Source organism: Diuraphis noxia, unplaced genomic scaffold (assembly GCF_037042655.1).
Source record: "Diuraphis noxia isolate RWA-SAM2 unplaced genomic scaffold, SU_Dnox_SAM2 contig0004, whole genome shotgun sequence".
NCBI lineage: Eukaryota > Metazoa > Arthropoda > Insecta > Hemiptera > Aphididae > Diuraphis > Diuraphis noxia.
The window spans coordinates 3,736,956-3,762,607 of record NW_028301714.1 but is presented as its reverse complement, the minus strand read 5'-3'; the positions used below and the strand labels follow the sequence as shown (position 1 = coordinate 3,762,607).

At 28.9% G+C, this 25,652-nt stretch overlaps 3 protein-coding genes across 8 annotated transcripts; 1 reads left to right on the top strand and 2 right to left on the bottom strand.

Moving 5' to 3' along the window:
* Positions 1–814: 814 nt before the first annotated feature.
* Positions 815–8,023, bottom strand: LOC107161981 (protein HID1). Its single transcript, XM_015508653.2, has 15 exons — positions 7,715–8,023; positions 7,437–7,650; positions 7,207–7,352; positions 7,093–7,146; positions 6,491–6,659; positions 5,830–6,038; positions 5,565–5,768; positions 5,406–5,496; positions 5,106–5,336; positions 4,741–4,905; positions 4,447–4,686; positions 3,908–4,056; positions 3,444–3,568; positions 3,127–3,285; positions 815–3,018 (listed from the first exon to the last, which is right to left on the bottom strand). The coding sequence occupies exons 1-15, from the start codon at positions 7,778–7,780 to the stop codon at positions 2,955–2,957; spliced, it is 2,286 nt and encodes a 761-aa protein (XP_015364139.1). The 5' UTR covers positions 7,781–8,023; the 3' UTR covers positions 815–2,954.
* A 1,230-nt stretch (positions 8,024–9,253) lies between these two features.
* LOC107161970 (protein FAM32A-like) lies at positions 9,254–10,897 on the bottom strand. Of its 2 annotated transcripts, XM_015508613.2 has the most exons (4): positions 10,773–10,897; positions 10,617–10,690; positions 9,719–9,857; positions 9,254–9,629 (listed from the first exon to the last, which is right to left on the bottom strand). In XM_015508613.2, exons 2-4 carry the CDS (start codon positions 10,679–10,681, stop codon positions 9,507–9,509), a joined length of 327 nt encoding a protein of 108 aa, XP_015364099.1. In that variant the 5' UTR covers positions 10,682–10,690; positions 10,773–10,897; the 3' UTR covers positions 9,254–9,506. The 2 variants fall into 2 exon arrangements, with proteins under 2 accessions (XP_015364099.1, XP_015364097.1); XM_015508611.2 differs by having other exon boundaries at positions 10,617–10,855.
* A 134-nt stretch (positions 10,898–11,031) lies between these two features.
* On the top strand, positions 11,032–20,774 carry Vha100-1 (V-type ATPase subunit a family protein Vha100-1). Of its 5 annotated transcripts, none has more exons than XM_089225525.1 (18): positions 11,032–11,379; positions 11,481–11,657; positions 11,787–11,915; positions 14,306–14,391; positions 14,505–14,597; positions 17,007–17,133; positions 17,666–17,842; positions 17,904–18,116; positions 18,179–18,329; positions 18,409–18,548; positions 18,622–18,861; positions 18,947–19,056; positions 19,144–19,268; positions 19,348–19,466; positions 19,576–19,683; positions 19,778–19,991; positions 20,056–20,227; positions 20,443–20,774. In XM_089225525.1, the coding sequence occupies exons 1-18, from the start codon at positions 11,263–11,265 to the stop codon at positions 20,543–20,545; spliced, it is 2,601 nt and encodes an 866-aa protein (XP_089081651.1). In that variant the 5' UTR covers positions 11,032–11,262; the 3' UTR covers positions 20,546–20,774. The 5 variants fall into 5 exon arrangements, with proteins under 5 accessions (XP_089081651.1, XP_089081650.1, XP_089081653.1 ...); XM_089225524.1 differs by having other exon boundaries at positions 14,270–14,391; XM_089225527.1 differs by lacking the exons at positions 14,306–14,391; positions 14,505–14,597 and adding an exon at positions 16,452–16,549 and having other exon boundaries at positions 11,033–11,379.
* The last annotated feature ends 4,878 nt before the right edge of the window (positions 20,775–25,652 follow it).

The following is a 25,652-nucleotide window of genomic DNA, read 5'->3' as shown; positions in this document are numbered from 1 at the left end:
AGTTAAATTATCATAGGTATTTATATATTATTAAATTAACGATTTAGGACTTTGAAACCTCCCCGAATTTTTTTTGTACGCCATTAATTTATTATTTATATTATTATTTTAATTGTTATTACCTATATGATTATTATCAGTTCTCCGAGATTCACTTACTCCTCCACCCTGTTTCAAAATATTGTTTAAATAATATATATTGATAAGTAATAACTATGAACAAAATATCATGTCCAAAAAAAAAAAAACAAAAAAAAAAAAAAAATGAATAAAAAACCTTAGATTTAGAACGAATGCCTGCGTTTGTATGGTATACATTACGTATATGCGTTATAACTATTATTTAACATGAAATCGTTTAAATCTCAGTTGGTGGACATTCGTGAGTTGGTGAGAATAAAAAGAATCTCGATAGTAATAATAATTTTAATGATGACGATGGTGACATCGAAAAGCGTTCCAAGAGAGCGATGGGCGGTCGGTCGGCTTTCTCTTATAAAATTTTATTTTATTTTTTCGTTTTATAAGATAAAATTTAAAAGTTGCCGCTGCCTCCTTTCGAGATTACGTACTTTTTGTTGCCAAAATACCTACCACCGTTGACCACGTTTATTTTAACTGACTCGCAATATTTCGAGTAATTTGTTGCTCGCTCGTCTTCGGTAAGACGTGTATATATATATATATATATTATTTTAATTAATATGGAAAACGATCTGAATTTTCACCAACCCAAACCAACCAACAAACAATATATATATATATATATATACACACACTCACAAAGAGCTCTCTTAATTTGTTGTTTGTATGGTTTTTTTTATTTTAGTTCATTTTATTACTTATAATGTATATTGTATTATAATTTTAAGTTTTATTATATAATTATTTTCTTTTTTACGGAAGCTCCGAACAAGAAACATCACACTTAGATTTTTGTTTGTTTTTATGATACAATATTATTATTATCAGTATATTATATATATATATTTCTGTACAATCGTGTCTAGTTTATTTATTTATTCTGTTAGCCGAGTACAAAATGACGATATAATATTTATTTATGTACAATATTATTATGAATAATAATAATTATAGCGCACAACATAATAATATTATATACATTTTTTTTCTTAACAAAAGAACCGCACAATTATTATCGTGTTATGAAACCAAAAAAAAAAATTTTTTTCATAATTTAAAAAAAAAAACAATTGTGTACCAATCATTCGATTGTTAATATATTATTATAAAATATATACTTTTAATGCAAATTTTGTTTATCCCCCCCCCCTTGTTATTATTATAATTTGTAATGATATTTTATAAAATGAACAATTATTATAATATTTTATGGTTCAAATTTTGAAAGTATGTTTATTTATTTCATTTCCTGATATATTTGTTCCATCATCATATTTATAAATCCATCATATAATATAAAATATTGGTCAGTTATGACACATATTATTGTATTTTTATCATTTAATATTAGGTACATTTTTTTTTTTTAGAAATGTATCTACTGCTGAAATAGTTTCCTATGGCATTGACTATACAATTTCACTAATTCATACAATGTTAAACAGTACTATGGTTATTGAATACATTTTTATGATTTGTAACATGCCATGGTGGATGATACTAACTTTTAACTTAGGACATGATGGAGATTGCAATAAAAAAATGCAGTTTTAGTTATTCATATATATGTATGTATAAATATATTATATTTTATCAGAAATAAGTTAATAAAATACTGTTAATCTCAAAATATTATTTTTGCATACATTTATAATAAACATAAATATTTGAATACAACAAATCATAAATTCAACACTTTATACAAAAATGCATCTTAAAGTGATATTATTTCTGTTTCTGAAATCATTAATTTGTACTAAATATGCGATATGATATTAAACATAAATATAGTTTTACGTTGCATCAGTTGCCAAATGATTTTTGTATATTTCTACAGATAAATATTTATTTAGTATTTTAAGTAAAACCACAGTTTATTGTTCTAGCTTTTTCACAGGCGTATGTATTATCAAGGTCTAAGGGTACAATAGTACAGTGGTAGGCAATCAGTGGCCCGCTTAAAAGTTAAAAACAATTATTTTTTCATACTAAATAATTTGAAATATAAAATTGTTATGTTTGTCTGGCCTGCAAACTCTGATTTTGTGAAAGTTGCTCGGGAATCCAAAAAGGTTGCCGACCACTGCAATAGTACATAATAAATATAATAACACTAAAGGTGGGTTGCATTAACTAACGTCCTGTAACAACTTACCGAACCGTTAACTATTAATGGTTCTGTAAGCTATTGCATACTGCGCCTGTTCGGTAACTTACCAGATTGATGAAATATTATTGTCATTGTCATTGGTGGTTTAATTAAATTGGTAATCACGGTTATCAATGATTTAATATTTCTTTATGCAACACACACTAACATAGTTTTAAAAAAATCATTAAATCTTATAGGACCGGTAAATTACAGTCAGTAACAAATTACAGACTGTTCTTTATGCAACTCACCCAAACTACTGGCACAAACTGATGACTTTTTATTACATATTAATTCTATATAATATGTATCATATTGTTTTTTTTAAATGAAGTTTCTATTAGTATCCTAACCTATGTTTGAAAAATATAATTTCATTGAGGATATTAATATATTAGTCAATTTGTCATTGTTCAGACTTATAAATTAGTTGCTTTTGCATAAAAACATTGAACTGAAATAATTTATTTCTCCTCCGTGGATACAGATCACTTTAAGATGCTCACATTAAATAATACCAAAGAACTCGATAAAATCCAATAAGGATAAAAGTTCACACTTAAAAAAAAATCGTAAAAATGCGTAATGCATTAAAGAATTGTTCAAGTGAAAATTGTCGTTTCCAAAATCAAAACAAACAACAGATATTATAAGAATCCTACATTCGTTGTATTTCAAAAAGTTTCACATCAGTATCATACCAAATGGGAGGATCGATATTTCTAAAAAAAAAACAACAAAAAACCATATGTATTTTAAGTACGTTCGTTAACATTGAATCTGAAATTTAATTTCCAACATTATTTTTTTTTATTATTTGTTATCAATACCTGAGAAATATGACAGCCCACATATACGTTCGAAACCAAGCAGTTGTTCCTGGATTAGACTGATACTTTCTGATGAGTATTGGATGAGGGACTGGTAACAATCCAACTAACGTACCATGTTGCAAGAACTTAAGTATTTCACTTTCGTCTGTCAAACCTCTATAAACAACATGTATAATATGTTCATTATCCAGTATTACAAATATCATTTAAAATATAATAGTTAATAATCCATTTTCACAGCGACTTATAAAAATATGTTTCACTTGTCGCAAGAAACAAGTGCTTATGGATTAATGATAAATAAATCATTATACTTGTCTATGCAAATTTTTTCCACTTGAGGTACTAGCACTTGCAGTAATCTCATAATTGTTTGCAGTGGCAGCTTTTCCTTCCAAGATCGCACCCATTCTGTGGTCGGAGCCCATTCAGCATCATCCTAGACAAGTGCATGCAAACAGTTAGAGGTTAAAATCGCCATATGATATGTCAACACAAAAGTATACAATAGTGTCAATGGTTTTTAATTTTCGTAATAAGTGTATTATGATAAATATTATGTAAATACTACTTGCAGATTTCTTTAAAATTAATGACAAATATCTGATACAAACTACTTATAAGTCTAATGTACTAAACACAAGAAAATTAGTTTATTATTATTTCCATGATTTACATAATTTCATCAAGCAGTTAAATATCATGCGAGAACAACAACTTACTGTTCTATAAATATTTTAAGCCATTATATTATATATTTTATGAAAAAGTTAAAAACCTTAGGCGACGATGTTGTTGGAGAGCAATCTCCTTGGTTAGAAGATTGTTTCACAATTTCCTTTGTCATGCCATTAGACGTAACCAGTTCAGCGGGTAATGTTAAATTTCCCGGATGAGCACTTTCACGTTCTGTTATTTTCATTACGCCTGGCATTCATTACGTTACACCCAGTTAGCAAAGGCAGAAATAATGCATGTTATAATTTAGTAGCACTTGAAGAGAAAATAATTAGAGTCCGGCATTGCATAGAGACATAAATTGTGATTAAATTTGTTCTCAACTTATGCATACAAATAAATTATTTTGTATTCTATTCAGCAATATTACCGATTGTTTGATTAAGTTTTACAAGTAACTACCGAATATATCAAGTACTATAATTAAATTCCATATTTTAAAAGCATATTAAGTTAGTTATATAATATTAAATTTTAGGATGCATAATTTCAAAACTTGAGCCTCTCAATATTTATTTAAGTCCAGACTCTAGTTATAAAATGGTTACATGGTTAGTTAATTGCAAACAGTTTTCTTACCAGGCGTATCGGGGAGTGTGGCATTGAGAGTTCCAGGCTCTGCGGGCAATGCAGGTGTAGATCCTTCCATACTCGGTGTTTCAGTAGCCGCTGTTAGACAAACAGAGTTAGTTGCTTGCATATTTCTCTTAGCTTTTTTGGTCAGCGATTTGATAATTGCACTGTAATCAGTTGGCAAGTTTGCTAAATTATGAAAAACTTGTCTCTTGCGTATAATTGTATACACTAAATTTGAATTACCTAAAATAAAACAAGATTAACATATTAATCTAATGTGAGGCACTAACTACTAACCATCAAATTGATATTGTATGATATTATTGAAAATCTCCAACAAGAAAAAAGCAAGATGGTTGGCAGATGGGGAAGAAAACAAAAACCATGGAGTTGTAAATGCATCCACCAAATGCAAAAGCTTTGTACTCGATACCATTGACAGAGTTTTTAAATACGGAGACACTGTAACAGAAACATTACACAAATTATTCATAAATAATTGTAAAGCTAAAGCTATCCAATCATAAATTTGATAATTGAGTTATTATTTGTCAAATAATAACTTTTTTTTCTATATCTAATGTAATATTTAAGAACATTTTAGTGCATATTTTTTTGTTCTCAGATATGTAATTATGATACTATAATTATTGACTACAGACCATTCACTAGAATCGTCAGGAGACAGTCAAATAGCGGTTGCATTCTATTATGTCCAGTTGTGATTATCTTATGAAACACAATAATAAGAAGATCTGCATGTGTACCACTGAATACTGGAATGTCCATGGGTATTGTTGCAGTGTATGGCTTGTTTAGACGTACTCCAAAATTCCTCTCACCACTAAGTAATAATAAAATAAATACGCCAATGTGCATAAGACCAATTCGAGCTGAAAAATAAAATTGCTAAAATGTTGAACTAAAATATTAAGCAATTCAATATTTTTGTAGTTACTTACACTGATCTGCTCTGGAATCATTTAAATGGTACAAAATTGGTACTAAAACATCAAGGACATCACTACTTTTGAGTACAAAATATAGAAATTTCTGTATTAAGTAAACAGTAGATTAGTTTAAACTATTTCACAATAAATCAAGATAACCAAAAAAGTTACTTTATTAAATTCGCATATTTTCCAAAAGAATATCAACAGTTCTTGGTGGAATTGCACTTTTTTGGTGGAATGTGGAAGATAAGTCTGTCGCAAAGGGTTCATTAACAACCTTGTAAATCCACTCAAAATAAATGAAAAATCTTCATCTCGATGAACTCTTGATAAATAATTGATAAATAAATTGTCTATGGCTGCTTCATCATTCTACAACAAATACAGTAAAATAAATATATAAAATACAATGCATAATTTATTAATCATATACCTGTTGCACATCTGAATCCAAAGCAACAATAATGATTTGTAGGCACATATCAACTAATGGTTCAGACGTGTCAGCAAATAGAAGATGATTGTATGGAACACCCATACCAATAGGATCATAACCACACACAGTGTTCAAAAGAGATGTAAGCATAGGCAATGCATGTCGATTTTCGGCTGAGGTTACATACTGTACCCATCTATTACCATCTAAAATGTATATATTTGTATTGAAAATGGAACTCACATCAAAATACTGAATGATATTTTTTTTAAAGAACACCATACTTTAATTTGTTATTTTTGTCTTACAAGTGCATAACATGGCAAATTCACATTCAGCGATTTATATGTAGCCTCCTTAATTTTTATATTAGAGTTAATTTATTACACAACTATTCAAACGTAAAGGTAACAATTTTGTTAATATGTTAAATTAATAGGGTTTTACTAACATTTTTTTATTATCAAGCAAGTATGATTTTTTTAAGCTATACTATTGCTTCATACATTAAACAATTTTAATTATTTTGTATCATTAAAACATTCACCAATAGCATTACATGAATACTTAAACATGTATATTTGCAATATTAATGAATAATGAAGTTGTAAGATGGAGATTACAAATATGAGTGTATAATTCTAATAAAATACTTTACTTTGATGAGGTGAATAAATAGCTTGACTGAAACATGTCAACAGTAAACGCAGGAGTTCGGTGCGATTTGATTCAAAAGTTGCATTTTTTACAGGAGATTGTGCAAAACCCACTCCTTTTTCCCAAATGTATTCACAGCTATCTACGGCATGTAAATCTTCTGCTTTATCCTAAAATAATAAGTCATGTGATTATTAAAATCAAAACTAAAATTAATAAACTTACTTATTATTTTTAAACATACATTTTAAATTGAAAACTTAAACTTAAGTAATAAGTATACAAAAGTAAGAAGAGCATGATTTTTTGATTTAGGTTTACTTTGATATTATATATTATACTGATTCCGGGTTGCATATAAAATGTATTAATTTAATGATTCAATTAAATTTAATGGATCAATCAAGGCCCACTATATCATGTTTAAGAGCCATTTAGCTCATTAATGATTTGTTAAATGTTTAGAGGTTGTTCATACAACTCGACATAAGTAAAACTATTTTAGAGACAACTAGGAATTGTTTAACATAATATTATGTTAGATATTATGATGGATTTTGATCCTGTTGTGTACGATATTTTTCCAATTTAACTGAAACTTACCGGACCACTTTTACGATTGGAGGCAACAGTGAAATCTGGACAAAACAATAAATCCTGAAAACAAAATGTATAAGCACCTAATAAGACTTAAAATCCTATAGTTGGATTACATACACATATAGCACTACACAGAGAATGTGCCAGTGGTATGGGTGGGTCGCCTTTGCCAGCAGGCAAACTGGACCAGAATATGTTTTCCCAGTCTGGGTCTTCAAAGACATATGGGAGCACTCTAGTCAGCAGTCGAGAGCAGTTTAAGACTGTTAGATGGAACCGAAAAATAACAAAATAGGGTAAACAAACAACAATATTGAAACCAAATTGAGGTGAAAGTAAGTATTCACCTGTATTTTGATCCTGTTGTGTACGACAGCTGTTTTCCACAGCCTTGACAAACTTCTCGACCGCTTTATAGCAAAGCGTGGCCAAGTTAGCTGGTACATCCTCCCTTAGTAGCCGGATCTCGGTAGCTGGCACAAGAGTGAACACGTCCTGCACGTTAGTTACGGTCTCTGACCAGAACTGATCCCAGAAATCGTTGTCTTCAGCGCTAATGGTCTGTGTGCGAAAATGGATGTGCAGTTAAAAATAAACATCCACTCAAATAACGGTTTACGCTTACCTGCGTCTTGGACGTCAGCTGAACAACGGCTTTTCGGAACACCAGTTTTGTATCAGCGTTTCCCATTTCCGGGTTTTTTGTATCCGCTTTAAGTGGTGGATTCTGTGTAGGCGGTGGTTGTCTCAAGGAATGCGGTTCACAAAGGTTCAGCCAATTTCAATATCGCAGGCACTATGTCGAAGGACGTGGGAATGAAAACATTTTTATAACAGTAGCTAATATGTTGTTATTATTTAATATTCCATCATTTCCATCCGAATTCGGTGTTTGCCGTTCGTCTTGTTCCGATTTCGGTTATCTAAGACGACGACGACGACAACAACAATAATAATAATAATGATAATTGATAACGTGGCTGCTGCGATAAGGCTTATCGGCAATTGACGGAAAAATATATTCATCTTTCTTTATTTATCTCTTGAATAATCTGTATGATGTATGAATAACCATTAACCACAGAACGACTCAACGACAGAACATAGTACAAACTTCAAAAGTTGTTCACTAAGACCATAGAGTTTCTAAGTTTCTATGACTTAGACTTACAAAAGATTTTTTTATAGGTTTTTTATTAAAAATCTTATTGCTCAATCCTACTCAACCACAATCACATTGTTCCGCGGTGTCCCATTAAAAAAAAATTAGAAGAGGTAAAGGGGTACACTAAAATATTTACAAAATAGAAGTGATACTCTGTCTAAATAAATCTGTGCCCTAAACATAAAGATTCTACAGTTCAGATTATTTGAAATTTTTGTCTTATCCCCACTAATTAAAACAGGAGTTTTATTAGAGGACTAAGTGCTTGACATACAGAACTAGGTTTATAGACTGTTGCAAGAATATCTTTGAGAATATCGATTCACAATTTCATCTCAATGGGACTCCTTCAGTCCACCATTTACTATGGACACTGGACAGACACCAGCAAGCTCACCATAGAAGTACTTACCACTTCAATACTTCAAATAACTAAATTGATAGTTGATACCTTTAAACGCTGACAAGGCCAACCAACTTAGATGTGGATAAATATTGTATTCATCTTAATTTATCAATATCTTCATTTTATTTGTGTAAACATGCTATTTATACTGTTCATAAACTTAATGAACTTTTTTGATTTTGTATGTTTCTTACTTTCTCATCCATTATTTAACCTACAGGCTTTTACACTCTGTTTTACCCCTGACCCAGGACTAAAATTAACTTATCCTTTATATACCTATCTATTTTTGGCTTATATGAAGTTATTATGTTAATTTAACTTGGCTTTATCTTAAAATTTAGACTATACAATTATGTTTCTGTATCTGCTCAAATGGTGTAGATGGTATATTAAATGATATTATGCATCAATTATAACTTAATAAGCCTCAATTATTTACGCTAAATCCCATAGTTTAGAGGATATTTTTGTATCGGTCATGTTTCACTCTTTAAATAGAACCTAATAATTATTTCAAGACAACTCAACACACCTGATGATTATCCGCAGTGACCAATACTATATTTGGTCTTGTAAAAATGTCAAATTCATTTTCTCCGGTTAGAAATCACTTATAATAGAAACATCAAAATAAATAGGTATGGATAATTCATGTGTACATAAATTATAAGTTAAATTAAAAAAAATAAATATTAATTTACAGAGTTATAAGTACTTAATGCTAATACAAATTGTATTTTTTATAGTATAGTATATTTTAAATGTTGAGAAGAACTTAAATACAAATCATTATTTAAATTTTTTTTAAAGCACGAATTAAATATATAAGAGTATGTAATATCTCTATTTCGTCCAACTAACTTTAGGAATGTCGAAATGTTCAGTTAGGTTGTCTAAATGGCGATTAAATTCTTCGACTCTTTGTTTGTGAGTTGTTGATGCAATTTTCAAAATTTTCTCTTTTTGCTAAAATCAATCAAAAAATATAAAATAAATTAGGTGGATACTTTTTGCTTCTTTATAAGACAATAATTTAATATTGAAAAATATTTTACCAATTTTTCCTGTTGTTTCATGAAGGCCAATTCAGCTTTAGTAGGAGGTACATGGTATTCCTTGGTTACTTTTTCTTGTTCTAATCCTTTATTCAACTTTTCTGCTGTTTTATCTTTATTTTTACACTTCTTCTTTTTTCTGTAAAAATTTAAAAATCATCTGTTTATAAAATAACTTAAGTAAATTAAATTTGTTTCAAGTATAAAACTAATACTGTGTCATATTTCACCATTGATTTTATAAGAAAACATTTATAATAAGTACATAATTAAAAAGGGTAAATAGCATATTATTATATGATCGAATACAAAGGTAAAGAGGTTATACGATTTATACAAAGGTGATTAGGAAAGTAAGGCTAACTTATTATTATTATTATTTTCTATTATTATAAAGTGTTACTGACATACAGGGTCATCAAACTTATAACTTATTATGTATAACACATCATATTATGTACTTTGTGGAAAAATTGTAAATTCTTCAATATACTTAAAATATCACTATTCCCGCGAATACTAAATTCTCCACTGAAAATTTGGGTGATAAAAATCACTACGTCACAGTGGCGTTTCTAGAAGTTTTTTTTGGTGTGGGGGGGGGGGGGTGGGGTTAGAAAAAATATAACATTTTGAGTGTTTCTGTAGCACATTACAAATTCATTTATTAAGTTTTAATTGTTAATAAGACAGTAGGGTATACAGAAATGTCCTCTGGATATGTATTGAAAATGTATCAATCGATTCGGTGACTACATTGAAAAATAGATGAAGAATATTATATTTACATGGCATATGTTATAAGGTTATAACAATACTAGAGGCATAAGAAAAAATAAACAGAAGCTTCTTTGTGTTCCATCCTAGTTATACGTATAATACTTTAACATCCACTTACTTCTTTATTCCAGAATCATTTTTTAATTTCAAACGTCCTCCACCGAATGATTCATATTCAGACATTGTGAGGACCTGTTAATATTAAAGTGTATTCGGTAGTTAAGACTCCGTGTTTTGTTGTTACGATGAATATTATTTTGATTATTATACCTACCGACTTTTTACAAACAACGTAGTCGTACTTTTTATTTAATTTTTTGTATGTAAGATTTGTAAGTATTGTAAAATTTTAATTTCGTTATCAAAAACTGGCAACAATTGATATCAGTTTATCACCGCGCAATATCAGTTTTTATCAGTGCAGCATTTTCACCGTTTTAATAATAAACCGTAGTTGGTTGTGTCAAGTATTTGTTGTGATGATGTTCGAGATATTATGATTCTGAGTTCTGACCTAGTCCGTACTCCGTATCGCTTTGCCCATCCCCATCGACAATCGTACGGTAGGTGGCTAGGAAGTGTGTGATACAGCCACACCCGTGCCATTATAGATTATAGAATTGTCGAGTTCTGCGGACGTCTATCCGCTGTCCATCGCGCCAAGTTTCGCGTATCATAGCGAGCGTCGTTAACAATATTTGCAACGACCGAGGGGCTGCCAAGTCGTCTTTCCATTGGAGAACGCAGACCTCTGAATCGCAGCCATGGGATCGCTGTTCCGCAGCGAGGAGATGGCCCTGTGCCAGTTGTTTTTGCAGAGCGAAGCCGCGTATGCCTGCGTATCCGAACTCGGTGAATTGGGACTGGTTCAGTTTAGGGACGTAAGTACATCATATTGTAATATGGTAGCTTTTATTTTCTTCTGATTTTTGTTAACCGTGTTTTCTGTTTCCCATTCACTTGGTTCTTTCCCGATGCTCAGTTGAATCCTGATGTCAACGCTTTTCAACGGAAGTTTGTTAGTGAGGTACGCCGTTGCGACGAAATGGAACGGAAACTACGCTACTTGGAAAAGGAGATTAAAAAGGACGAAATACCCATGTTGGATACTGGTGAAAATCCTGAGGCTCCTCAGCCTCGTGAAATGATTGACCTTGAAGTAATTCATCTAATCATTAAATATAATATACCTATATATAAAAGTTCATTATTTTAAAATCTTTTGTTGTATTAATCTAAGTAGTTTTTTTAAAGTAATATGTTAATTTATTCATATATTTTGTCATAGGCTACATTTGAAAAATTAGAAAATGAATTGAGAGAAGTAAACCATAACGCTGAAGCCTTGAAACGCAATTTTCTTGAGTTAACAGAGCTCAAACATATCTTACGAAAAACTCAAGTATTCTTTGATGAGGTAATTTTTTTTTAACTTAATAATTTTAAAATAAATATTTGAAGTTATCTTTGTAGGTTTATTCTGTGAAATAATAATTTTCAATACAATAATTAAATTAAAAAAATTGTTAGATTGGTTAAATACGCATTTATGCCTATTGCCTATTAAAAATAATATTTCCATAAAATTAATGGTACCTAATTGTCTAGAGATTTTATAAAAAATAATATATTATTATATTATAATGATCTCAAAAGTTTCAGTATCTGGCAACATAAAATTTAACAGGAACCACCTCACCATAGTTGAATCTTAAAGTTTTCATTTGGGTTTCTTTCATTTTCTTACTTCCTTGCATTTTATTTTTTCTTGTGATTTAATAAGTATTTTTTTTCTTTTTTTTTAAATTTTATTGCCTGCAATTATCAAGTTGAGCTTTATTTATTAATAGCACAAATGTAGAACTTGTAAAATATTCCATTTTGCTTATATTTTATATATTTTGATTAGGTATTTCGTATTTAAGAGGGCGCAACACCTGTATTTGTTGTCTCAGTCTTACAAACGCGTAACAGCAAATTTACACTCAGCAGTTCACGTTTTACTTAGTAAGCTTAAAAAATTATAGTGAGTAGACCTATTATGAAACATAATGGTGAGAACATTATCTGTATTTTGTTGGAAGTATTTTTATGATAATTCAGTTTTTAATTGAATTATGCACATATAATAAATTGTAAAATAAAAATACTCATAACTCACTTAAAAACTAAGTTATCGTTCAAATGTTTCCAACAATACACAGATAATGTTCTTACTATCAAGTTTCATAATAAGTCTATTCACTCTAATTTTTAAGCTAACAGAGTAAAATGTGAATTTCTGAGAGTAAATTTGCTATGTTAAGCGTTTGAAAGACTGAGGCAACAAATACAGGTGTTGCGCCCTCTTAATTTATAAAATTATAAATGTGTTCAAATTAAATCAAACTTATAACAAATATTTAGTAGTGATTACCTTGTATCTACAATTATTTAACTAAAATGTATTCTCTCAGTCCATAATATAATTTATATTGGAGGATACATTTATCAATTTTCTAAAATCTCTTATTACACAATTTTATATTTTAAATAGTATCTTAATTAGGTAAAGTATTAACTATATTATACCTGCTTATCATTTGCATGTTTGCATCTTCTGTTCAGTTAACATAACTGCACTCTCATTCTCTCTCTTAAATATATCACTGAAATTATGTATTGCTCAATATTTCTTTCTATATCATTATGTAAATTTTTAAATGATAAGAGACAGAGGTGGAGGTAAAATATCAGAATAAATGTTATCCTGTGGTGAAGAAGAATTACCTATTAAAAAATAAAATAGTGGTGTGTTGCCTGAGTATTGTAAATATAATAAACTTTTGTTTGGCAATGTTGACTAGTATATATGTATATATTATATATAAATAAAAAAATATATATTTTTATTGAGTATATTAGGATATGGATCATTATTGTTTTATATCAATGATGATAGAGATAATATTATCATGTTTAAAAAACTAAACTATTTTTATGTTATTTGTTTTTTTTTTTTATTTGATTTGAAACCAAATCTTCATGTAAAATATATTTTATCTACCAATCCTATACCTATACTTACATGCATGTTATAGCAATACATGACATCTCATGAAATAATTTTATAAAAATATTGTGTCAACATAGCAAGATAATCATCATTTAAAGCATGCATATTTTTGGTGTGGGTAATATAAGTTAATTATAAAAAATTAGACTTAAATAATTGAACTATATTGTTTGATCTTAGAAAAAATTATTGTATTTTGATAATTAGAATCCATTTCGAGCTTTTCGGTATATTTATAAATTTTCACATTATTTTATAAAACCATTTAACAAATCATATTTATTTTCAACCATCATTTTTATAGCATTTGCATACACCATTGTAAAAAGTGAAACTTGAAATACAAAGTTTCTGCTTTAATTATTTTATCATTTTTTATTATTATTAAGTTGAGCTTCTTATTTTATGTTGCTTAATTTTTATTACTAGTAAGCATTAAAAATGGATTATATTTAAAAATTTAATGTCATAAATGTCATTAAAAATAATCAACAAAATTTTATATCTTTTCAACTTATTTATTTTATTTTTATAAATCCAATAGTTATATTATTTTATCAAAACTATGATAACATTGTGTATGATATTTTTTGATGCTTACTTTTTCTTACAATCATTTTCATCATATACTTACTATAACAAAAATATTTGTCTGGTGGGGTGGTGTATGTCCGTATGTCGTCCCTATGCGCGCGCGTGTGTGTATGTGTTGCCAGACTGAACAGCAAATGGGTACCGCGGTTGCTTCGCAGATGGCTGACCCAAATCGGGAGGACGAGCAAGTGACACTGCTAGGCGAAGAAGGACTTCGTGCCGGTGGTCAAGCCCTCAAACTAGGGTACGGTTTTACAATATTTTCATTTGTAGTATTGGTTTTAATTGCTATATGCTTTGATATTCTATCCAATGCAATCATGTAATCTGTGGGATTATAAATATACTATTATTTAGGTATTCTGCTCGATTGTTAATCTGGGGTTCAAAATTATTGAAAAAATCAGAGTCAAAATTTGAACCAGAAAAGGTTGGGAACTACTATTTTAGGTAGATTCTCTAAATGTGTTATTATGATCTTGTGTGTTAATTGACTCGTTCTGATCTAACATTTTGTGTATTTTCTTGATATTTAATACTTGTTGTGTATGTTTTTCAAAAAAACAAATTAATTGATGTTTATATTATCCTTATTAGTTGAAAAGTCATCAGAAAATGTCCAATAAATTTTCTTTTCAATATATTTGATTTTCTTTTCTTATTGAAAGTTATACATAATCTCGTATAACCATACAAGTTTAAAATTAGTTTTTTGAAATCTGCTTATAACTAATTTTATAATCTCTTACTTTTCAATTTCTGACACCATAATTGGCCAAAGCAAGGCTTAAAACTAGTTTACGGTTGGAAACTTTCAATGCTGTTATGACAGCACTTATTCTGGTTGATAATTATTTCAATTTCATGTAGGTTTTTTATCTACTGTTTTTTAAAATTTTTCAGTTACAGTTTTTATTTTTAATTCTTTAGTATATTTTAAACCTTATTTTAGGTTTCATGATATTGGTTATAGTTAGTGTTGAAAGACTAAATAATGACCTAACCTAACCAACTCCTTACCCAGCTGGTTATAATCTGGCAATAAACCCTGATTTATATATTGTATTATATCATACATAATAGGATAAGAAGTAATTGTTTACACTACTAAGGCATTGAAATATATTTTACTACTGAATTATCATATTACATTTAATTATTGTAAAATTATTAAGAGCGTTTTTAATCAAAATTTATCTATAAATAAGTTTCTTCTAGTTTGTATTTGTATTTTGTGATATATTCATAAAAAACTATTCAAGAATAACTGATAATTTAGTTATTTATGATCAATTATAAATATACTGTATTTCCAATGTACTTTCAACTACACTATCAATGAAGCAATCACATTTAAATAATATTTAAAGTGTATTATAATATGAATGGGAATCACAATTCTATATTGAATGGCAATTTAATATTAGGTTTATGAATAATATTGTGAATGTACTTATTACTAACCACAAATATCATTTAAGTATAATTTATTGCATTGTGTTAGTTTGTAAATAAGATTGTGGTGGAGGATATTTTAAAATAAGACACATATTGGTTCCTTGGATATAAATATCCAAAAGGTGCCTATTTCTTATTCTCGGATAACATTACTGGACCTGGGTTTCATGGTGTAAAACTGTTGTACTTAATATTTTTAATTGTTATTGGATGATTTTATTGTAAATTGTTGATCATGTTTTGTCCTTTAGAATTGTATATCATATACAACAGTTTTGGACTAGATATTTAATTATTTTACACACGCTTGTCTAATTGACTAATACAATTATTTGAAGATTAATAATAAGTAATACTGGTTGATGGTCTAATTATTATGGAATGTTGAAAATAATATGGGTTTCATAAACGGTGCTTGTTTTTCACTGCTTTGCTTTTACACATATTAAATCATTGCAGAGCAAAATAACTATATTTCCTTCATAATACATATTTTGTATAAAAAATAATTAAAAATAAAACAGAAATTAAATTAAAATTAAATCATCTCTTTGTTTTATGTTAAAATTTAGTTAAGAAAGAACTGATTATTTATTAATTGAGCATAAATAAATTTAATCAATCATAAATATATGTTTTAGTTAAATATTTACCTTTAACACTTCATCAACTAAAATTGGTTTATATATTTGTCAAATAAATTTTCACATAATATAATGTATTAGCTTTAAATAAATACCAAAAAGATAATTTCTAATTTAATACATTTTTAAATAATCTTAAAAATCAAACATTTATTCAAATTTTTCCGACCATATGTGTGTGTGTGTGTGTGGTGTACAATAGCAAGAGGGTGGTTTGCACCCAACAGAATCGATGACGCGAGCTCTTATTAGTGATGACTCAATAGCACGTCAAGTCAACGCTGGCCCAGTGCAATTGGGGTATGTATCTATATTGATATTATTATTTATGTACACATCTACATATTTGATATTTACAAAACATAACTATAATTAAATAAAATTTATATTATTTATACATAATATATATATATATACATATATATATATATATTTAAACATGCTTGTACTAAGGGCATTTATGTTTTGCTGTGAAAGTTTGATGAATTATTTTTAATAATTAATTTGAATTATTTCATAAACGCTATAATAATCTATCATTTCTGAATTGGTGAGTGGAATACATGGAAGAATTGCAGGTCCAGTGCAGACATTGGTAAATGGGAGAATATTACATTGATCATTCCACCACAATCTTAGTTTTCTTTACTTACAATTTTAATAGTCTGGCTAATATGGTTTTGTCTTCAATGCTTTATTATGTCTTATAAATATTGGACAATGTTTCATAAATTAATACTTTACTTTAAAACTAAAGGTTTGTTGCTGGAGTCATACTACGTGAAAGAATTCCTGCATTTGAGCGGATGTTATGGCGTGCATGTCGTGGAAATGTATTTTTGAGACAAGCAGAAATCGAAACTCCATTGGAAGATCCATCAACCGTAAGAATTAATTATGATGAAACAATACTAATCTATAACATAAACAGTGAAACCTCCTAATAACTGTTAGTTACCTCACACTAGTTGACGTTTTATTTAGAACCAACTACAAATTTTCTTTCATCTAAACCCTCTGAATTACAAACTTCTTCTAATAACTAACAAAATTTCAGTGACCGAGAATGTCCATTGTCAGAGGTTTCACTGTATATTAATAATAAATTTGATATTTATATTTATAACAAAATCATTTTTAATAATTGTATACATTAAATAATTATTTTTTACTGCATATACTATCAATGATATGTATATATTATATATATGTATACAATTAAAAAAAATCTATAAAGTAGGAAAACATCATGTTCTACAGTTAATTTGAACATTCCTAATCAAGTAAATCTGGTGAAGAGTACATCAGCTTCACTAATAGTTTTCTCTCTGGCCCACATACAATATAGACATAATAAATTACTATTAAACAATTAATTCTAACTATTATTTATAAAAAAAAAATGTTTTACTTTAGGGAGATCAAGTTCACAAATCAGTTTTCATCATATTCTTCCAAGGAGATCAATTGAAGTCTCGAGTGCGTAAAATATGTGAAGGATTCCGTGCTACATTATACCCATGCCCTGAAGCTCCATCTCAACGTCGTGAAATGGCTATGGGTGTTATGACAAGAATTGAAGATTTAAATACCGTATGTAATTTTTAGGTTTTAAATCAAAATGTATGTAAAAAATCTACCATTTTTATTTTAGGTATTGGGTCAAACACAAGATCATCGTCACCGTGTGCTTGTTGCTGCAGCAAAAAATATAAAAAATTGGTTTATTAAAGTTGTTAAGATCAAAGCAATTTATCATACACTAAATTTATTTAATTTAGACGTCACACAGAAATGTTTAATTGCTGAATGCTGGGTTCCTTTACTTGATATTGAAACTATACAATTGGCTTTACGTAGAGGAACTGTAAGTCCTAATATCAATTATTTCAAAATGTATTTTTTAATTTTTAATTAAAATTTTAATAGGAACGTAGTGGAAGTTCTGTACCACCTATATTAAATAGAATGGATACATTTGAAGATCCACCAACTTATAACAGAACAAATAAATTTACAAGTGCTTTCCAAAACTTAGTGGATGCTTATGGAATTGCCAGTTACAGAGAGATAAATCCTAGTAAAACCCATTATATTAAATACTTCAAATAAAGCGTTATGCCACTTTGTTATTATTTTTACTTTTTAATTAATTTCAGCTCCATATACCATAATCAGTTTTCCATTTTTGTTCGCTGTGATGTTTGGAGATCTTGGTCACGGATTATTGATGTTTTTGTTTGCTGGTTTCTTAGTACTACGAGAAAAACCATTAGCTGCAAAAAAGACTGACAATGAAGTAAATAATTATACATCATACATAAATAAAAAATTGAATTTTTAAAATGATAATTTAATATTATTTATTATAGGTATGGAATATATTCTTTGCTGGACGATACATAATATTACTCATGGGTCTTTTTTCTATGTATACTGGTTTTATTTACAACGATATATTTTCCAAATCTCTCAATTTGTTTGGATCTCATTGGCATACTAATTACAATGAATCCACTGTAATGAGTAATAAAGATTTACAGATAAATCCTTCCTTATCGTCAGATTATGATCAAGCTCCATATCCAGTAGGACTCGACCCCGTATGGCAGGTAAAATAATAATATATTTTCAAAATCATAACAATAAGTCTGTAATTTATTTGTTCAATATTCAAATAAATATTTATTGTTCTAGTTGGCATTAAACAAAATCGTGTTTTTAAATGCATATAAAATGAAAATTTCCATTATTATTGGTGTATTACATATGTTGAGTGGTGTTAGCCTCAGTTTGTACAATTATAGGTAAGGGTATTAAAATATGTTTATTAATATTAATTAACATATTAAAATAATTGTATTGTTATATTTAACTAACAATTCAATTTTTAGGTATTTTAAAGATCGGCTTTCTATTTATTGTGATTTTATTCCTCAAGTCATATTCTTGACATTCCTATTCTTTTATATGGTTTTATTGATGTTTATTAAATGGGTATCATATGGACCACAAAATGGTATGTACTTTAAAATCTATTGACCAATAGATATTTTTGAATTATTTTTATATAATCTAATAATTAAAAATGTTAATAGAGTTTCCCGATAGTCCTGCTTGTGCACCATCCATTTTAATTACGTTTATTAATATGGTGTTATTCAAAGATGCTGTTGCATTAGAAAATTGTAATACAGTTTACATGTTTTCTGGACAGGTAACTCTAGTTCCTTAATACATTATTATTAAATGAATAAAATAAAAATTACATTATTTAGTATTCAGGTGAATTTATTATTTTAATAATCATTTAATATTTTCTTAAGGGTGCCCTACAAAAGTTTTTAGTCATAGTTGCACTTTTGTGTGTACCAATTATGTTACTTGCCAAACCAATCTACATTATGCGTCAACAGAAAGAAAAACATGTACAAGTAAATTATTAAATTTATAATATTACATAACATGAAAATATAAATATTTAGCAAAAATTAAAAAAATTACTACATTTTTATATCCTATTTACAGTTGGTTAATGGCCATGCAACAACTGAAAATGGTGATGCAGAAGGTGCTGGCCGAGTAGTTCAACAACCACCACCACCAGCTGGTGGACATGATGAAAATGAGATTGGTGAACTTTTTATTCATCAAGGCATTCATACTATTGAATATGTTCTTGGATCTGTGAGTCATACTGCATCATACCTTCGCTTATGGGCTCTTTCTTTAGCTCATGCACGTAAGTATACATAACTATTTGTATCGTTCACTGTTCATTGTATATTAATTAAATTTATTTTTAGAATTATCTGAAGTGTTATGGAGTATGGTAATGACTAAAGGTCTGATATTGAATTCATGGATAGGTGGAGTTTGGTTGTGGTTTGTCTTTGGTTTTTGGGCAATCCTAACAGTGGGCATTCTCGTTCTTATGGAAGGGCTTTCTGCATTTTTGCATACTCTTCGTTTGCACTGGTAAAATAATGTTTTATTATTACATTTAAAACAAAATATATATGTTAATTATTACATAGTTCTTTGAGTTGCATCCAAAATGTTTATTTGAAGATGTTTTATGAGACCTAGGTTCATTGAACACTTTACATAATTTATAAATTTGTTAAAAATGCTATATTTATTATTTAATATAGTTATACCATTTTTACATAGACATTTTATTTTTTTTTCAGGGTTGAGTTCCAGAGCAAATTTTACAAAGGACTTGGTTATGCATTTGCACCATTTTCTTTTGAAGTTATTTTAAATACTGCTTCAACTGCAGTTGAAGAATAAATAAACACATTCAAATGAAGAATGTAGTAATATTATTTTAGAACTTTATAGTTGCTATATTAATTAATACTACTATGAATAAATATTATAATTTATATTAATTTCATTCCATATTTTAGAATATTTTCATTCATTTTTAGGTTTATTATAAGACTTAGTTTCTTGCATAAACATCTAGATTGAATATTATAAAATCAATAAATAAATACATATTTAGAAACTATAATAATGTCTTTTCATTTCAAGTTTTGTAAATAAATGTTATTTTATATTTATATTATTAGATAATTTTTGAATTGTACAAATGAATATTAGTTTATTTGTCAGTTCCCTCGTGAACATTACAAATTTGGGAAACTACCTACAATCTACATAATAAATAAGGTAAATGTGAAATATATGACAACATGCTCTGTTGCACCTGATCTAACCTGTAACCTAACCTGATCCATACATTAGTTATTAGTAAAGCACAGATTTTTATCCTAATTCTTAAAAGTATATACCAAAAAGTATCAAAAGATGCTATATAATATGCAGTAAAAATTGTGAATATATGAAAAATTTAATTTTGGAAATATGGCAAACAAATGCACAAATTTTATTTTATTTGATAATTATGCAATTTATATGTAATACATTTTGGATTTTGTCAAGCAATAGAGATTAAATATATTTATATATATAATATATTAAATATATTAATATATTAATATATATATATAATATATTAAATATGTAAACAAAATTACATTGGCTTCAAACTAAATCCGCAAGTCGTAAAGATAATAGATAATAAATCTAACAATGTTAATATCCTGCAAGATAAATAATTTTAAAACGTTCATGTTTATACCAGAATACCTGTATTAGTTGTTATGTAGCTTTTTATATATTTATTTTGTTTTTGTTATCATTTTTTTTTTTTTTTTTTACTTATATGTATTGTATAGTTTTCTTTTGTCTTAAAAAAAATGTTATACAAAGATCAGTAGAATAATAAAAAAATTTGTGGACGCAGGTTTCCTCTCGGTGGTCAACGTGTTAAGTTTCGTTAGAGGTATGTTACAGTACATAATTAAGTATACAAAATATTATTATTATTTAAAACAAAACAATAACTATCGGGTAAGTGTTACTTGTGGTGGATGGAACATGGCTGGTACATTCTTCCCTGCTGATTTTAATATTTTAGTATTACTTAAGTAACCAGACTTGCATGCGGGAACAAAACATTTGTTGGGCATATTAGCACAATATGAAAAATGTTTAAAAATAATAAGTTTTACTAGTTTTAGGTAGGTGTGAGTTATATTTCTACTATAGGTAGTGTGGTACTATATAATAATAAAATATAAATAAACAATGTTCATCAATTTGTTAATAATATGTATATTATTCAAAACAAATATACACAAACAAATATAGACAATATTGCTTATAAAATATTTTCAAATCGGCCTTCTTAGCTTTCCTGGTGGACAATTTTGTAACTAAACTGCCGTAAAAATGGTACTAATTTATTTCTCGTACGTATCATTGATAGTGACTACACCGTTTTATCTACATCGTGTCTGTGACACTTGAGCACGGTTCACGGTTGTATGTTGGTGTAGTTGGTATGACTGCGTAAGAGTGTTACCATTTGATAAAATTCATATGGAAACACTGTTATCTGTATTAATTTGGTAGATGAGTAGACCACGACACTGTCTCGACCTCTGCCATCAACCATCTGTGGCGTCTCGCGTAACGCGTTTCAGCGTTTGTCATTTGTTATTTTGCAGCCTGGAGACTGTGAGGATGTGTGTCGTGTCGTGCTGAACTATAATCGCGGGCTGGTACACGGACCTCGGGCAAATGGACTCGTCTGTGGTCCTGTCGGTCCGCGGTTCCTGGTTGCCCGGTTTTTCATCGTTTCCGTTGATCGTTAGCTCTGGCGCCAATCCGTCGCGTATGCATTTCAAAAATTGAAATCGCTATGCGTGGCCAACCATCTCTATGTTTCCATTGTCAACGCCTCAACGGACTGATGGGCACGCACGCACCTCCGGCGGTGCGATCATCGAATCACTCATCAGTGCACCACAATATTAGTCTGGCAGGCAGCGAGACGTCCAGCCACCGCTTCGCCGAAAAATAACGTGAGTATCGTCGTCCGGCAGTAATGTCGTCTGTGATACATAACCTTAAATCGGTACTCGTGCGAGGGTCGTCCTTCGGTCTAAGCTCATGACCTTTTCTATCTGATTGAACATTCGTCATACAACTTCAAGCGACAATTGATCCACTCATCCAAATCCATTGTCCGTCGGCTGTAATCGATGTCGCTGCGTGTTTCTTTTTCTCTTCGAGACATGATCTGCCTCGTGGTTTGTCTTCGCTGTCTGAGGAATCGCCTTTCTTCCATCGTTCAACATTTGCCTCGTGTTAATCCACGTGGTCCGTTGTCTGTATCGCTTCATGGTTATTCGTATTCGTGATTTTGTATTTGTAAACAAATTTGTTTTTTTTCCTACACGAGGTCCTGGATCTTGACAATTTAAACTTCATTATTGACCTTCCATTTATTCGAACTTATCAGTAGCAGTGTTATGTTAAAAGGTATCTCGGTGTGGTAGGACCCTTGGCCATTATAGAAACATTGCGTAAATTGTACAAGTCATACCTAGGCGTGCGCACCTGAGATGTCTGCAATGTACTCATGATTAGAACTTGAATAATTTTATATATTTTTTCTCATGGAAATTTGGGTTTTAACTTGAAATAAAAATATATAAGGTAATTATATTTCATTTTCATTGTTAAGCGAGTTATTTATTTATTTTAAAACACTGGCATACCCAGCATAAAAAATCTGCGCTTGCCTCTGATGCAAATGTAAGGCTTAAAATGTTGATGATTAAATCAGCTAACAGGTTCGGTTAGATACTGGTATTTAAATTTTAGAAATATATTCATGAGATGAATAATTAGTCATTCAATTTACCTATTCTTCATGTGATAAGTATGATTCATGGCAAACATCCCGGAGTTTGTATCTGTTTACGTGTATTCCACGCATTTATCGATCAAACAAAACTATCCACTACCCAGCTTCCCGCTAAATTGCTTATTAGTAGAGGACGTTTAGTGAGTGGTAAATTGACTTCCTAATTATCGTAACTACTGTTTTGTGCAATATATCAAAGTAGTATTGCAAGTTAAGAAACATCTGTAGTATGATTATTCTATTAATACTATATAATATCATAACTCGAGTTGCATATGTTTAATTTAACAGTTAACATTAATTTAATTGATTCATAATAAGTGTGGTCGTCAGATTAGTATCTATCTACACATTGGTACCTATTTAAAGAAAGTGTCCACTCCCCAGCTTCCCACTAAGTTAATTATTAGTAGAGGACGTTTAGTGAGTGGTAAAACAATTTACAAATTATCGTAACTACTATTCTGTACATACTGACAAAGTAGTACTGCAATTTTGGAAACATTTACATTTATAAGGTAAATTAAGTGGTTAACCTGCTTAACAATCAATGTATTTATATGTTTTTTTATATGATAATTTATGATGATTTTCAATAAATTAAAATTAGTTTACGTATACTGTAATAGGTATCTTTTTAATAGCCCATGTCAGGAATTGTCCACTCCCCAGCTTCCCACTTAGTTACCTACTAGTTGAGGACGTTTAGTGAGTGGTAAAACAATTTCCAAATTATCGTAACTACTATTTTGTGCAATCTAACAAAGTAGTATTGCAATTTTGGAAATATTTATATTCATGAGATGAATTAAGTTGGTAATACCTAATTAGCCATGAATATATTAAGTGTATTTTGGTACTTCTAAGGGTTGTTCTTACAATTTCCGGTTACAGTAAATAGATACTTAACCGGCACTGCTGGTAATAATCCAACTAACCGTTGGTGAACTGTTAACCAACATTGTAAGACCGACCTAATAATTTATGAGTTATGTCTAATTAGTTTATCTCTATGTTTGCCTGTTTAATTATATATATATTATGTAAATAAATTGTCCACTCCCCAGCTTCCCACTAATTTACTTACTAGTTGAGGACGTTTAGTGGGTGGTAAAATAATTTCCAAATTATCGTAACTACCATTTTGTGCAATCTAACAAAGAAGTACTGCAACTTTGGAAACATTTAAATTCCAGACATTAAAACACATAATGTTCAACATTTTAATCATAAACAATTATAATGTTAAATGAAAAATATAATTAATAGTTATGATATTTGGTGTTATTTTTAGTTGATTCCTTAACTCTCAAAATATCAACTTATCGCACAATAACAGTAGTTAGGATAGAAGAAGAAAACACGCTAAAACCGTTGACTATTCAGAATGGAATTTTACATATTTAAGTAAGTACCTTTATCAATATTTGTGTAAAATTAACTAGAAATTATTTAATATACTCTGTAAGAGCTAATATTAATCATTAAGTACCTACAATTTTTTCTTGGTATATATTGTTATTCTTGTTTTCTTTAAGCACTTTTATCTTATTTCAGTCATTAAATTGAGTTCTTTTGCTAAATTATATAGTATTAATTGTTCTCATCTGATAATATATATAGTATCTGATATAATACAATTACAATTATTATCTTTTCATATTTTAATGCTTTGTTTTAGTATAAAAAGTAAACTATGATGAAAATTTCAGGCTCCCTCATCTGAGAGAACCCAAAAACTAAATAATGCAGAATCTACCACTTTTCTGAGTAACCACTAAATTATCCATTTTATCTAATTGTTTACTTCTTAAACATTAATAACTTATTTATGTTTAGAATACAATTTACTATGATGAAAATTTCAGGCTCCCTCATCTGAGAGAACCCAAATTAAATAATGCAGAATCTATACCACTTTTCTGAGTAAATGTAAAATAATTGATTAGTTAAGCCATACATTTTTTTCTGAATATAAACATATTAACTATGATAAAAATTTCAGGCTCCCTCATCTGAGAGAACCCATATTTTAGTAATACAGAATTAACCATTTTCTGAGTTATTAAATTATTACTTGTGAAACCATGTTAAATGTGTCTATAAAATATGTAA

Bases quoted from the DNA above. Each gene is read 5' to 3' on its own strand.
- LOC107161981 (XM_015508653.2), bottom strand. From the start codon at position 7,780: ATGGGAAACGCTGATACAAAACTGGTGTTCCGAAAAGCCGTTGTTCAG. The intron at 7,651-7,714 runs GTAAGCGTAAAC...TTTCGCACACAG, and splicing joins AGCTGACGTCCAAGACGCAG to ACCATTAGCGCTGAAGACAA. The intron at 5,769-5,829 runs GTATATGATTAA...TATTTGTTGTAG, and splicing joins TGGATTCAGATGTGCAACAG to AATGATGAAGCAGCCATAGA.
- LOC107161970 (XM_015508613.2), bottom strand. From the start codon at position 10,681: ATGTCTGAATATGAATCATTCGGTGGAGGACGTTTGAAATTAAAAAAT. The intron at 9,858-10,616 runs GTAAGTGGATGT...AAATTTTTACAG, and splicing joins AATGATTCTGGAATAAAGAA to AAAAAAGAAGAAGTGTAAAA. The intron at 9,630-9,718 runs GTAAAATATTTT...GATTGATTTTAG, and splicing joins TGAAACAACAGGAAAAATTG to CAAAAAGAGAAAATTTTGAA.
- Vha100-1 (XM_089225524.1), top strand. From the start codon at position 11,263: ATGGGATCGCTGTTCCGCAGCGAGGAGATGGCCCTGTGCCAGTTGTTT. The intron at 11,380-11,480 runs GTAAGTACATCA...CCCGATGCTCAG, and splicing joins GACTGGTTCAGTTTAGGGAC to TTGAATCCTGATGTCAACGC. The intron at 18,862-18,946 runs GTAAAATAATAA...TTATTGTTCTAG, and splicing joins GACTCGACCCCGTATGGCAG to TTGGCATTAAACAAAATCGT.